This window comes from Oreochromis aureus, linkage group 18 (genome assembly GCF_013358895.1).
Source record: "Oreochromis aureus strain Israel breed Guangdong linkage group 18, ZZ_aureus, whole genome shotgun sequence".
Lineage (NCBI taxonomy): Eukaryota > Metazoa > Chordata > Actinopteri > Cichliformes > Cichlidae > Oreochromis > Oreochromis aureus.
Genome location: NC_052959.1, coordinates 19,473,636 through 19,487,372, shown reverse-complemented (window position 1 = coordinate 19,487,372; position 13,737 = coordinate 19,473,636). Strand labels below are relative to the sequence as shown.

Sequence of the window (13,737 nt, the reverse complement as noted above, 5' to 3'; positions counted from 1 at the left end):
TTGTGAGAGTGTCATATGAATAGAGCTTCCTTTCATTATTGAGTGATTTTGCTGCATTACAGCCCTTGAAATTCAGCCAGCTGCAACTTAGCACCAACTTCAGCGAGCAGCGAGTGGTATGCTAGAGCTGTTGGACCATTAATACCATAATCTTTTCCAGTGCTGCAGCACAGTTCAAGTGGGGAAAGAAAGCAAGGTGAATTGAACCAGCCGCCTGCTACGGTTGCTGGCTGTTTAAAAATAAATAATAATAATTAAAAAACAACCAAACGAAAAAAAAAATATGAAAGAGCGGTAAATTGTTGCTGAGAAGGCAGAATGAACTGAGGCCGCTATTGCTGCTGTCACAACCCGGCTCTAACCTATTGCCGTACCATATAGCTTCCGAGTTGACAACCGTGTGTGTTTAACTATGGCTGCCCTTCCTTTATGCTAGTGCCCTTATCCACATCCCCACCCCACATCAACCCCGCTGCCCCGTTCTCCCCTCCCTTTCTCTGATTTCTGTGCTCTTTGTTCACGTTTGCTATGCTTGCCAAATGCTTTGCTGGGCTGCATGGCAGCCAGATTAGACCATCAAAAAGTGACAATGCAGGATCAGGGTCAACTCTGGCCTGTCAGCTGATTCCAATTGTCAACTGTTTCAAACAAATAAAGGCAACAGAACATAGGCAGAAGCACAGTGAGAGAAATGAAGCGAGGAGGGGGAAGAGGGAGGCGGGGAGTCGTTTGCATGGAGAGCTATTCATATCTAACACTCTCACCTATTCTGACCCCCGCTGCAGCCCGTGTCTGGATCATATATAAGGCTTGTACCAATTTTAGCACAGATTTACCACCCCACTTTAATATACACAATTCTCCCTCATTTGGCTCCAGATTTTAAAAAAAAGGAGCACATGAAAGATATATTAATTATAAAAAGAAGTGTGTTAAGGGAAGTGAATAACTATCAAACCAAGTTCAGTGGCTTAACTTTAAAGAACATAAATTCACACTAGTAATTTCTCTTTTCTGCAGTAAATGTGGATGAAGCCGACCTTTGAAAAGACAGAATAAACGCCTTTAAAATCCCTCTATAAAAACTCCTGCAGTGGAGTATGTACGCAACCATAGTATATAGACTGTTGTCACATGAACTCATTAATATGCTAAGTGAAGGCCTGACTTACTCTCTTTCTTTTGAATAGAAGCAAAATCAAAGCAGAGAAGATAGGAGTGCAATGAACACAATATCTACTGTTATACGCATTTAAGCCATACAACTGTTTGTATTCTATAAATTCATTCCTTATTTGGGTTTTGCTTTGATTAATTTTTGTCTCTCCGAGTATGAGGAATACTGCAACGTTTTAAATACATGAGAATTTGAACAATGTTTAATTGTCGATTGCAGTTTTTACTATCTGCTAAATGGAATCAAATTAGCTTATAAGAAGTCCTTGAGGAACAGAGAAACTAGCAAACAGAAAAGGTCATTTCAATCCCAATCGAAAATAAAATACAAACCAACTTCTTTATTAATTTGAGAAAAACAGAGTGAAGCAGGCTTTTCAGCCTTTTCCCCTGCATTTATACCCGTGTGGATCATATTCTCTCTGTCTTTTCTGTCAAAACATCAAAGGCAGGTGGGTTTGTGTGGCTCGCGCCTGCATGTTTCACCCAGGCCTTCAATAGCAATGACCTGCTGTCTGAGTGACAAACACAGCAGATGCTGACATTATCAAATGCTAAGTGCCTGTCGTCCCCCCCGTGCTTTTGCCCTGTTATGGCCCTTAGACGAGGTGAGCGGCCCGGCCACCTGACTCTGAGGGACACTGTGTGTCTACGTGTGTGTAAGTGAGCAAGCGTGAACGTGCATGTGTATGTTACAAATAGACCTGCCTCTGGTGTGCCATATCAAGCTGGCCCTATGTTGACCTCCATCCTGTCTACAAGCAGTCCTGTATATCCCTCAGCTGTCGCCGGCCACTCTGAGAACCTAATTTGTGCCACGGCAGGAAAAGTCAATAATTATAACAGCTGTTTCGACATTTGTTAGCACTGTGAAGGAATGAAATATTAAAAAAAAGTGCCAAACAAATGTCACTTGACTGCATTTTAATGCAGCACGGGTGCTCGAGTCAAGTGTTTTGCAGCACAAACGAGAAAAAACACTGCAGCTATTAAGATTTTAAAGAAAAACCTATAACACCCCTATGCATGGCTAAAATATGGAGATTGTTTTATGTCTCTACAATAGCAGAAACTGCTTAATGATTTCATAATTAGCAACAACTACAATAAGTTTAGAAACATACTTCTCCATGTGGGTGCTCTTGATCATTTTTATATGAACACTGTGATGACTTTAGGTACAAAACTGTACAATACTGTACTACCACGGAGCCCCGTAAGAGACATAAAATAATCTGCCCTCAGTCACTGTTCAATGTTCACAGTACTCTTTATACTGCAAATCAGTCCCTGTGACTTAAATGACTGGTTTAAATGAATGTTGTGACTTGACACCCCTCAGTGCTGCTGCAGGAGTATGAGTGAGAGAGTGTGTACGTAGTTATGCCTCTGCATTTGTCTGTTAGGCGTCTTGGTGACCGGAGCAGAAGCGTACTTGCAGCAGGGCCCATCTGTCAGAGCCTGTAATTGCTTCATGACTCCAGGACATTTGACTCAAGTGCAGTGCCACAGATTATTATTATCCTTTTCTCAGGGAACAATTTTTCTCACTCTCTGAGAGGGGGGCAAACATAAAACTTAAAAAGATAGTGAGGAGGATAAATAGACTGCCTGGGAGGCAGCAAAGGAGAAAGTTGGGTAAGCTTAATCAACTGTACCTGTGTGTTATTGGTGTGCTGGTAAATGGGGTGGAGGGTGCTAAATGTACCTGTGTGTCACACAGGAGTGGATGAATGTGAAGAGGCAAAGGAAAAAAATAGGAAAAAGAAACCCGGCGAGTACGTTTGCATGCCGTGATGAGCCACATGTCAATTGTTTTTAAATGTCTTCATGTGTTTCCTTCCTTCCTTTTTTGGATAAAAAATGATTGCTGTATTTTCAACAGTTCAAGCGTTTTGTCTCTGACACAGTGACTCCACAATGCTTTGCTAAAGCTGGTAAAATGGAACCAAATCACCTCTTGAATGGATTTGGTCCCCTTCAACCAGCTGTAGCTATGCTTTGATGACTACCGGAGCTCCTTTTGCTGTGACGCATTCAAAACAATCACTGGAATAACAGCAGGCTACTTTTTGATGATGATGGCTTATGGCTTTCTCTCCACCAGCAACATCTGGAGTGTTCAGTGACTGTGCTAAACTTGTCTCATTTGACTAATAAAGAATCCAATCGCAGCTTCAAAACTCTTGTATGGTCCCCTTTCCTGAATCTGTGTTTCCCCTTTCTCTGCCTCTACAGGGATTTATAATCTCACCAGACTATCAACGGCTGTTTCAAAAATAGCAGGGGGACAGACGTGCGGTGTGGAGTATTTCAGAAATACACCACTCACATGTCTGTGTGAGAATGTACGGCTGTCTTGCTAAGACACTTTCTAAACTCACTGTCACTAGATGCTAACAGTCAATTACACTGTGGGTGGGAGTAGGCAAAAGGAAGGGAAAAAAAGCCGCTCCGCAGAGGTACAATGGCACTGCAAAAGAGTTTGTGAATAAGAAATACAACAGCAAGACTGCAAGAAACCCAAGAAGAAGCAAAATATAGTCGTTTAGACAATGTACATTACACACAAGCACACTCAGACTCTTTGGCCTCCTTTTCATTAAGCCTCCTGCAGTGATGTTAGACTAGCTGGGGTAGATGAGAGCCAGATGCTTCGGAGGACAGAAGCTTCACGCACAAATCACAGGAGCAGGCACTTACAAACAGCTACAGGCTCCCACATTCACTCGCTGTGGGTTGCAGAACAAGCAGGCAGCTCAAACCTAACTCCCTGTCACAGGACGTCTCCTGCCCGTACACATGAACTCCAGAAAATGTCAAGGGCATCTGGTCAGGACATTGTCAGAAGTTATCGTTTTTCACATGTACCACACAGCAAGAGATCGTTCCAGTGAGGATTTGTTCTTTCTTCTGGAAATTTAGTGTGTTTTGTTTAGGTGGGGATGGTGCCTCGCGTTGAGCTTGAGGACACGGGACAACCCCTCGCTAGCTGTGAATTCACCTGAGTGAATAGGTATCTGCGCTATTCTCTGGACCTAGCATGTTGAAAACTGATTAATCTCCTTGTGCCTCGGATCTTTACATTCAAACACGCGTCTCTATCAGCGGGAAAGTCCTAGAAAAGTCCAGGACTGCAGTGCATGTGAGAAATCCCTTAGATGCCCTTTTTAAAAAAAAGAGAAAATATAAAACGTAAATATAAAAATCAGTGCTAAATCATTTGTTCCACAACTGATCTAAAAGATGTAATTTGTGTAATTATTTAAAGCAATTAAGAGGATGTGGGTATAGCATACAGATATTGATTAAATCTCAATTTGATTTAACAAACTTGGTTATAAATTGTTTTTCATTGGACTAATGACCATGAAATGCAATTGTGCACCATAACAAGCACTAGTTTTCTCAATCAAAGCGGTCCGACTCGATTAGGCTGAAAGGAGCAAGAGTGAACAAACCTCCTGTTTTATCAATGTCAGCGATAAAGAAAATCTGAACATGCAAACGTTTTAATGCAAACATTTGACCCATGTCTCCACTCCTTTCTAAGTGGGATCCCTATTACAATACTACCATTATGGTGGTGCCTATTAGTGCCGACATTACAAAGGGAATAAATGTCTGCATTTCAGAGCACAGTGTGATCTCCTGCACAACCCTCCATCTCCTCAGGTGAGGCAATTACCATATGGGGTTTTGCCTGTATGTTGCCGTATTAAAAGAAAGCTGAGAACTATAAGGGGAGAGGGAGGAGGGCAAATATTACAAGGAGGTGACACGTAAAAGGGTACGGCCAGCCGCTGCAGGGCTTGTTTAGAGCCCGTTTATGAGTCATGGGCTATTAATCGTATTGTTTACAGTATTGTAGCAGCTACTGGCTTCGAGCAGCCCGGGGGAAAGACACAGAGATGAGCCAGGCTCCCCTTGCAGGCTAGAGCTGTGGTAAACACACAGGGAGAACACACAAGAAAATCCTTCTTCCCGGACATGTTACTGCTGGTTATACCAGCACTTTCAATTTACTAGCAATTGTAAAACTTAACAACTAGCTTTAATTTATGAGGAAATGCCTTAACATGCTGCAGCCGTGTGTGTGTGTGAGTAATGAACAAGGTAAAATATAGTACAACTCCCCAGTTCCTGCTGCTCGCCTGTTGGTAGAGTTGATTTGTCTCAGTGTTTGGGACTCCAAGTTGAAAGATTCATCTGTCACCCACAGGGTTCTTCCTATGTGTCTTCCTCAATCTTGTTTCCACTGCTGGAAGACCCACCCACGCACATAACACATTACACACACACCAGGGACTCTGACGCAGTCTCCACTTGAACCCAAAAGCCAGCATTTGATGTTTAGAACTTACATCACTTAGCGTAACAGAAGAGAGGAAGCTCATTTTTAAATTGTTTTTCGCACTGTCGTGGAATTACACGGCAACAAGAAAATTATATTTTACACTCGTTTGAGCCACGAATGCCAAAAGAGTCTGTGCTCAAACACAAGCAGGTCATCGGACTTATTAACCTGACGGGCTTTGTTTGATATCCTCCATCTCAATGCTCTCTGATTGGCTTCCAGTTTCAAGCAACTCTCATCTACAGCCATCAAGGTTTTTATTTTTTTCCCCTTTTACAGAAGTATGTCAGGAATTTCTTTAAGCACTCAGTCAAAACAACTGCCTCTCCACTAAAAACACGCCAGACAAGGTGCTCCCACTTCAGCCTAGGGAGACATTTCCGAGGGCTTTAGGACTTGTAGACCGTCTCCACGATATTGCAGGAGCCCGAGTGTGAAATAAAAGTAAATGGGCAGACTGCAGAAGGTGACATATATCTTTGTCTTTCTGACGGCATGGGGACAGAGCGTGGACTGAGACAAGCAAAGCAAGCACAACAGGGCCTTTGATATAGAAACCACCGTACTCAAATGAATCTTTCAGCAGGTCAGCTCTCTAACATACACTCTCAAACCTGACCGACACAGACTATTGTATTTAAATATTTAAAATGCAAATATCTTCTTTTTTTAACGGTGCCATTTATTCCTTGAGCATGTTTACTGTTGTTCATTAAAATTTAAAGGTTGTGCAATAAAAGATAACGGTGGCATTGCAATATTTTTTTCGCCCTCACCCTCTCGGATAACAGAGACAGACTCAGACTGCAAACATATGGCCAATTTTTCAGTTTCCTGTCTGTCATTTTCACTTCTTTCTGCAATTTATTCAATCAAATCTGAAATAGATTCAACAAAGACAGCCCTGAATCTATGTAATCATGTTTAATTACAGAATTTCAGGGATCATCAACTCTGGAATTACCTGCTGAAGAGGAGCAGGCAGGCTAGTTATGTATCATTTCAATAACAGAAAATAAATGAAACACTGCAGACTTCATTTAACATATTTCTGCACCTGTTTTTGTTTTTCCAGAGCATGCCGTGTATCAACACTGGCTTCATATTTCATTTAAGTTATAATTTATATATTATAATATTAATATAATATATTTTATATAACTGGATCTGCAATTTGCTTTTGAAATATATATCTCTATATAACTGCTGTTACAGCTGATATTATTCTGAGTATTTGCTGGCTTGAAAAAAAATAAAACACAGCCTCACAAACTGTAAGATCCGTATAATATTTAAAATTTGCCAATACATTTGAACAAGGACAGAGTTTAGCCTTGATAAATGCAGTTTTCTGTATTAATAAAGTGATTTTGGGGAGGTTTTTGCAATCTGAAATTAATCAATGTTGGAAACAGGAAACAGGCTTTAGATAATCTGACCTACAAGGTACCAGATGTGGAGGGGCTGGACCAGGCCTGTGACCTTTGACAGGTGTTCCACAGCCCTGTGACCTTAATTCCATTTGTCCTAGTGCCAAAGGAATAAATGCCAACGAAGGGGAATGACATTTAGCCTGGGATAACCACGCTCATGCGGAAACACACACCTGAAGCACTCACAGCGGAAAGCAGATGTTAACTTTTCTAGAAACTGCTCCACTCCTTTACCGTGACGATGAAACATCAATTTCCATCACCTTAAGAGGTGGATGATAAACCTGATACAGACAGTCATTGCTCAGAGCCATCTTTAATACGCTCATGGCTTAGAGAGCAGAATAAAACAGATAAAGACTGGAAAAGCAACCTGCTGGCCGGGAACAGCACCGACAAGGACAAGACGAAGTGCTGCCGCTGCACTGCGCAGCCACTCCACACACAACACACACAATCGTGGAATGGCAAAACAGTGTGCAAACAAACACAAATGCTCCAGGTTTTAGCTGTACCAATATAACAGTCAACACAGGAGACCACCACATCCTTTTGAAAGAGATACGCCTACAGTTCTTTAAATTAAATAGTCAATATAACTGAGATACCAAAGTAGAGCTTACAGGAGGATAACTTTTCTTTTAATTTTAAAAAACACTTTTAAAAAAAGTGTTTTCAACTCCAACAAAAAAAAGAAGTGGATTCAGTGGAAGCAAATTTCAGCATGAAATTGGTAATTCCCTTTGAGATGCTGTAGTACCACATAAAATTAACCCATGACTGTCCTCATCAAGACAACAGAAGGATTCAGTTAAAGAAGTGTAACAGTTATTGGACCTATACTAAGTACAACTGTATCCCTGTAGGGTGGTGAGCCCAAATCCTTCATTAAGAAGAGGATAATGAATGATTCTACCTGGCTCTCTGTCTTCTGGCTGCTAACAAGCAAAATATGAACCCTACTTGTTGTAGTTTTAAATAATTCTGTGCATTGTGTGGCTACATTAGATTGAAATTAATCCTCTCTTCCTATTTGATGACACATCAAATTTAATCTCATGCAGGAAAGTGTAAATAATATATCCAGGGTTTTTCCTACATACAACAAACTCACTTTTGTTTATTAAATGGCCAGGCCAGAAACAAGCCGGTTAAATCACCAGGATAAATAAATAAAAGACCAACTCATATACTGAGACCATCTCATCACTATTTCTGGGGCAGGGGTGGAGAGACCGACTAAAATGTGATTATAAAAATGTTGGAGTACACCACACAGACACTTCAAGATATTTGGTGTATCGCACAGTGTGGGCTCAATATGGCGTTTAATCACAGGATTTATTCATATTCATAAAGTTCTCACTGAGGCAATTCTCTGTAGGACTTTCCTGTTAATCTCTGGAATTTGAGAATCAACAAATGAATCAATCAAATATGGTTAATTTAGTGTGTGGACTTAAGCAATGTACATGTCTCTAATTTTGGTTCCACTGAGCATATGAAACCGTTATTAACTGAGATCTGCATCGGCAGATTCCACTGAAACAAGCCTTCATTCGTCACAGTCGCCAAACTGAACATGTCACATACCTGGGGTTTCCTCTCAGGGCGGCGTGATGCAAAGCATTGAACCCGTTGTTGTTGGTGATGGTGACGTCAGCACCGGCCTCCAGCAGCACTGACAGCATATCATCTCTCTTCTTACTAATGGCATCGTGAAGAGGTGTGTCACCCTCTGAATCCTGAAGGGGAAACTTTATGTTAAGGAGTGCTGTTTAAATAACACAGTTACAGATCAGGTCTGCAATGACCCCTCAAGTGTTACAATGTACTTCAAAAGCAGCTTATTCTATTCAAATGTATTTATATAGCACCAAATCACAACAATAGTCGCCTCGAGGCACTTTTTATGGTAAGGTAAATACCCTGAAATAATACAGCAAAAACACCAACAATCAGACAACTCCTATCAAGCACTTGGCAACGGTGGGAAGGAAAAACTCCCTTTTAACAGGTAGAAACCCCCGTGTACCATCTGTGAACGTCACACTGTTTCTGTTTTGTTATATACAATGTGGAAATTTCTGTAGGACGTCCTGCGCCTTTATTGAAGTCTTTCGCGCAACATTCAAGCCACTTTGTAACAAAATATTTATACCTTTGTTCCCTTATTGTCTGTTTTTTATTGTATGCTTTGACACAGTGTTTGCTTTTTATCCTCTTGTCATTTATATATCTTTCACAGTAGCACCCACAGTTTAGTTATACATATACAATGACAAAATCGGGGTAAGTAAGTAACTAAGCTATGCCATGAAGTATTTTCTTACAGGTAAATAAGTCAAGCGATACATACCTGAAGGCTAGGGTGGCAGCCGAAGTCCAAAAGGGTTTTAACCACCTGTAGATGGCCCTTGTTGACAGCTATGTGTAATGGAGTCTGCCTTCGCTTGTTCCTGGCATTCAAGTCTGCACCGCCCCTGTGCAGCACTTCAATGACAGAGCCTTCATCACCAAAAGCTGCGTGGTGCACTGCTCGGTCTCCATCTTTATCCTGGGAACAGTGACACATCCAAATAATGACTCAGTATTGTGTGAAATCTGGTGTGAAATGCAATATAAAAGAAAGCTGAGATGCGTTTGCGATAAGAAGAAACACACATCAGAGACGGGTTATTTTTTCTAATTAGACAAACCTCAGCCTCCAGGTCCACGTTGTGTTTAAGAAGCAGCTTTAGGACATCCACGTGACCGTTCTGACTGGCTGCCTGCATAGCGGTGTGTCCAGCACACTGCCCGTTCACCTGGAAAAACACATCAAGAGTCACTCAGAATACGGCTGCATGTCAGTGTGCTGTTTAATGTTTAGATCTGCCAAACACATGGTGACGAGACTGGTGAGGGTGTGTTTTAAATATTTGGATGTTGTACATGTGCATTGTGTGTGTTGTGTGAGCAAGTTTCATCACCAACTGCAGCACTGCAAAAACTCAGAGCATAAATATTAATGTGAACTCCTTTGGGAGTCTCGAGACGTCTCTTGTCCTGGCAGCCAAATCACTTGGCCAGCCTCAGTGTGCTCAGCTTTAAGCAAATAATTCCACTGAAAGGCAACGGGGCATCTGGCCAGCACTCACCAATGACACACACACACACACACACACACACACACACACACACACACACACACACACACACACACACACACACACACACACATTCAGTCTCCCTTTCTCTAAAGTGAAGACGGCATGGCAGACTGACGTAATCTTTTTTTTCTAGACCTATAGAAGGCACAGATTTCTGTCCTGCTGCCTGAGTCAGAACAAAATCTACAACCATGTGTGGTTTGTAGATCTCCACTTGATTCTGAGAGTGAATCAGGCTCTGTGCTGCAGTGCACACCAGTGCTCATTGGTGCCTCCTTTGGGCCCAGCCTTAATGCCTTTCAGATTGAGAGAGGTGCAGGGGTGGGAGGATCTTTGAGAGGTTTCCTGGGAGACTCTCCTCAATATAGCCTCCTCAATATACTGAGAGAAGAGCAGAGCACAGCCAGGGGTATTCCAGCTCCAATTATAAATGTACCTATATCTTCTGCATAGGTTTAATGGTAGAATCATTCATCAAAAAGTCACCTGGAACTTCAACAGTTCCTTATATCAAAACATCAAAATGCTGGAGCACTCACATCCACATCGGGTCTCTTAAGAATGTCCTCCACTTTGGCCAGGTCTCCATTGGCTGCTGCCTTGACCAGCTCCTCATTGATGTCCCCAGACTCTTGTGTCTCAAATAGTTTCTTCAATAACTGAGACAGGCGTTCTGGACAAACGAGCGGAAAACATCAGAGATTGATCGCATGTAGGTGCCAGATAACAGAGAGCAATGAAGCAACGAGGACAAAAAACTAAAAATGATACTCTCTCTGAGTTAGCAGTGCATGTTCGCACATACCTCCAGAGGCGTTGCTGACAGCGGAGCCGGACGGGGCGATCTTGGTGACGGCAGCAGGGTTGTACGTCCAAGATGTCCCACAAACCTCGACCTTAAGGTCACTGTCAGAGTAGATCTGCTGCACACGGCCTACCTTGCCCAGGGTCTGTTTAGAAATGTTGTGACAAACTCATTAGTATATGGAGGCTTATTGTCTTTGGGCTACGTCCTGTGTAACACAGTCTGTAAGTGGCAGAGGACAGATGAAGAGGGACTGCAGTGAGGAAAGTAGAGCTGCGAGGGAAAGCATAATGTGGAAAGCACAGCAGCTCAAAAAGCCAGCATCCTACACAGAGCAGCTTATTATAAAATAAAACACTGACAGAAAAAAAACAAGGTATGAGAGATGTTTGAGCAATGTTCTTATTATTCAGAGTGTACTCACTTGCACAAGAAAGAAGATGGATATAAAAGTAAGACCCTTCTACTTGCTAGACCATTTTTCATCTATACAGGCAATTTGGAGAGGACAGAGTATAACGCATTCCAATTTTGAATTATATCATCTCGATCCCAGCTATAAGGGAAAGAGGCACTTTGAGTGTGTTGAGCCGGGTCTGGGGCTGTCCTGGAGGATGTCATCAATAACGGGGACTGCTGCAGCAGAAGCGGCAGCAGGCGGCAAACAGCCATGGTTAGTGATCAAAGCTACAACCCATCTCAGAGTTTTAAGGCTCATTAGCTGCTGAGGGGGGCCAGTTTGGCAGGGACAAGTGGCATATTGGAGTAGACTGGCGTTACATAACCCACGGCATGCTGGGCAGCGATGAATAAACTTCATAATATGGGAAGAATGAAGTCATGTTAAGACTGAGAAGATTTTTTAAAAGAAATGGCAGCAAAGCATCCATAGATTTTACACAATGCTGCGTGTAAAGTCTTGTAGTAACTAAGACAAATGTAGCTACAATGAATAATTTCATTACATGTCCCTCTTTGTAGAAAAATTTAATTTATCTATACACTTTTATTAAATAAATTTTATTTTTTTCCCCCAGCAAATCCTTAACCATAAATAATTTATTTAAACATGTCCACATTTATTTCCTGTTTCTATTAACGTAACAGCCTCAACGCAACTGAAAATCTATTAAACTCTTACAGGCAGCATCGCCTCAGCCCATTCTCCATGGCCTCTTTGTAGTAACTTGATGCGGTCAATGTCGTAGCAGATCTGGACCAGGTCTCCCACATGGAACTGGGAAGTGCCTCCCTCTGCACCGGCTGCGACTTCACCACTGCGCACTACGTTGGCCTTTGTCAGCACTGCTGGGTTGAACGTCCATCTGAAGACAGAGAGAGCGATGCATTCAAGCAACACCGACTAGCTCCGCTAAACTGTGATAGCTGATGTGAGGTATAGAATTTGAGCAAACTACGCTGGAGCAATAAATAACAAGGCACCAATAAATGGGCAAAATGGGGCATTTCTTCTGAATTAATGCAAGCATTTCTCCCCAGACGTGAATGTGAGAGCATACAAAGTGTTCAGGTTTCACTGATGTTTGACTTCTGACACAAAGCTTGGCAAAAAAAAAAAGAAGAAAAAAAAGCAAACTCTAGCTAGGAACTTTTCATTTTAAACATCCTTTAATTTACAACATTATTTAATTTGGATTTATTTCAACAACATAATTCTAGGCAGTATTAATGAATGCAAAAAAAAACCTATAGTAAAAAAAAAAAAAAAATTGCTGTTATTGACTTAGCTTTTTTAAAATCAGTCAGGACTCATTCAAAGATGGTATATGAAGCAAGGAAGTATCACTCTGTAAACAAGGTTCTTTCAGCTACTCCCTTACCCACAAGGGATAGCCACAGCGGATGGATCTGCATATTTAATTTGGCCCACATTTTACACTGGATGCCCTTCCTGATGCAACCCCTCTGAGGGTCTGTTCCTCTCGTTCGTGTGTTAGGCAAACGTGTTAACCACCACACTACAGAGTGATATAAGCCTCACTGTGTAATTAAACTGCAAAAAAAAAAAAAAGCAGAGAAAGCGCATCTATACCTCCAACAGAGCAGAAGTCTGAAAGGTCTTCTCCCCAGTAATTATCTTCACAGCATTTGAATAATTTAAGCTCATCAACGTAATAAAAATAAAGTGGGCTAAATTTAGACCGCTTTTACATTACTGGTCCACATGCCCAATATTAAACGACTCCCAAAAGAACTTGATCGAGGTATATCTATGATCACTATCAAAGAGCATGATGAGAACATTTAATAAACACTAGAAGCGACAAAGTGCTTTTACGTTCACAGAAAATCCACTTTAATTATGCATTTCACTAGAAATTGACTACTAATTTATTGAGAGTCTCTTCTCTCAAGTGTTAAAAAGCATAATTACATCCTACGGTGAAGATGTGCTGAGAAGTGTTTTGCTGCTTCTGAATGACCTTAAGTGGAAGGGGTTATCTAAAACTCAGTGCACAGGAAATGTGTTTTTTATTAGTCAAATACTAAAAATAAGTAAATCAATAATTCCGAGCCTCCATGTCAAGCGCCGCACCTGTTCCCACTGGGGTACTGGACCACAATGTCGTGATCCTCATCGATGCCACACACTGTGCCGGTGGTGGTGAGCGTCTCAAACATGCCGTCCGTCCATCCTCCGTGTCCATGCTGGAGGGACTGTACAATCTCGAGATCCAGATCAATGTTTACCAGGTCCCCGATCTGAAGGCCACCAGGATTTCTGTTGCCATTCTGTTCACCTGAAACGATTAAGGTAATATTAGATTTATTAAAAATGTGATTTGCACGGGT

The 13,737-nt window shown here is 41.7% G+C and overlaps 1 protein-coding gene across 6 annotated transcripts in view; it reads right to left on the bottom strand.

Annotated features, from left to right (window-relative positions):
• The window catches only part of mib1 (MIB E3 ubiquitin protein ligase 1), a 59,568-nt gene that overhangs the window by 33,902 nt on the left and 11,929 nt on the right, over nucleotides 1-13,737 (bottom strand). For all 6 annotated transcript variants that reach the window (XM_031734723.2, XM_031734724.2, XM_031734727.2 and 3 more), the window contains exons 6-12: nucleotides 13,481-13,685; nucleotides 12,065-12,248; nucleotides 10,924-11,068; nucleotides 10,658-10,791; nucleotides 9,666-9,773; nucleotides 9,326-9,523; nucleotides 8,560-8,711 (exon numbers count right to left, since the gene is read on the bottom strand). In XM_031734723.2, the coding sequence (XP_031590583.1) occupies nucleotides 8,560-8,711; nucleotides 9,326-9,523; nucleotides 9,666-9,773; nucleotides 10,658-10,791; nucleotides 10,924-11,068; nucleotides 12,065-12,248; nucleotides 13,481-13,685 (1,126 nt within the window). The remainder of the gene's footprint in view (nucleotides 1-8,559; nucleotides 8,712-9,325; nucleotides 9,524-9,665; nucleotides 9,774-10,657; nucleotides 10,792-10,923; nucleotides 11,069-12,064; nucleotides 12,249-13,480; nucleotides 13,686-13,737) is intronic.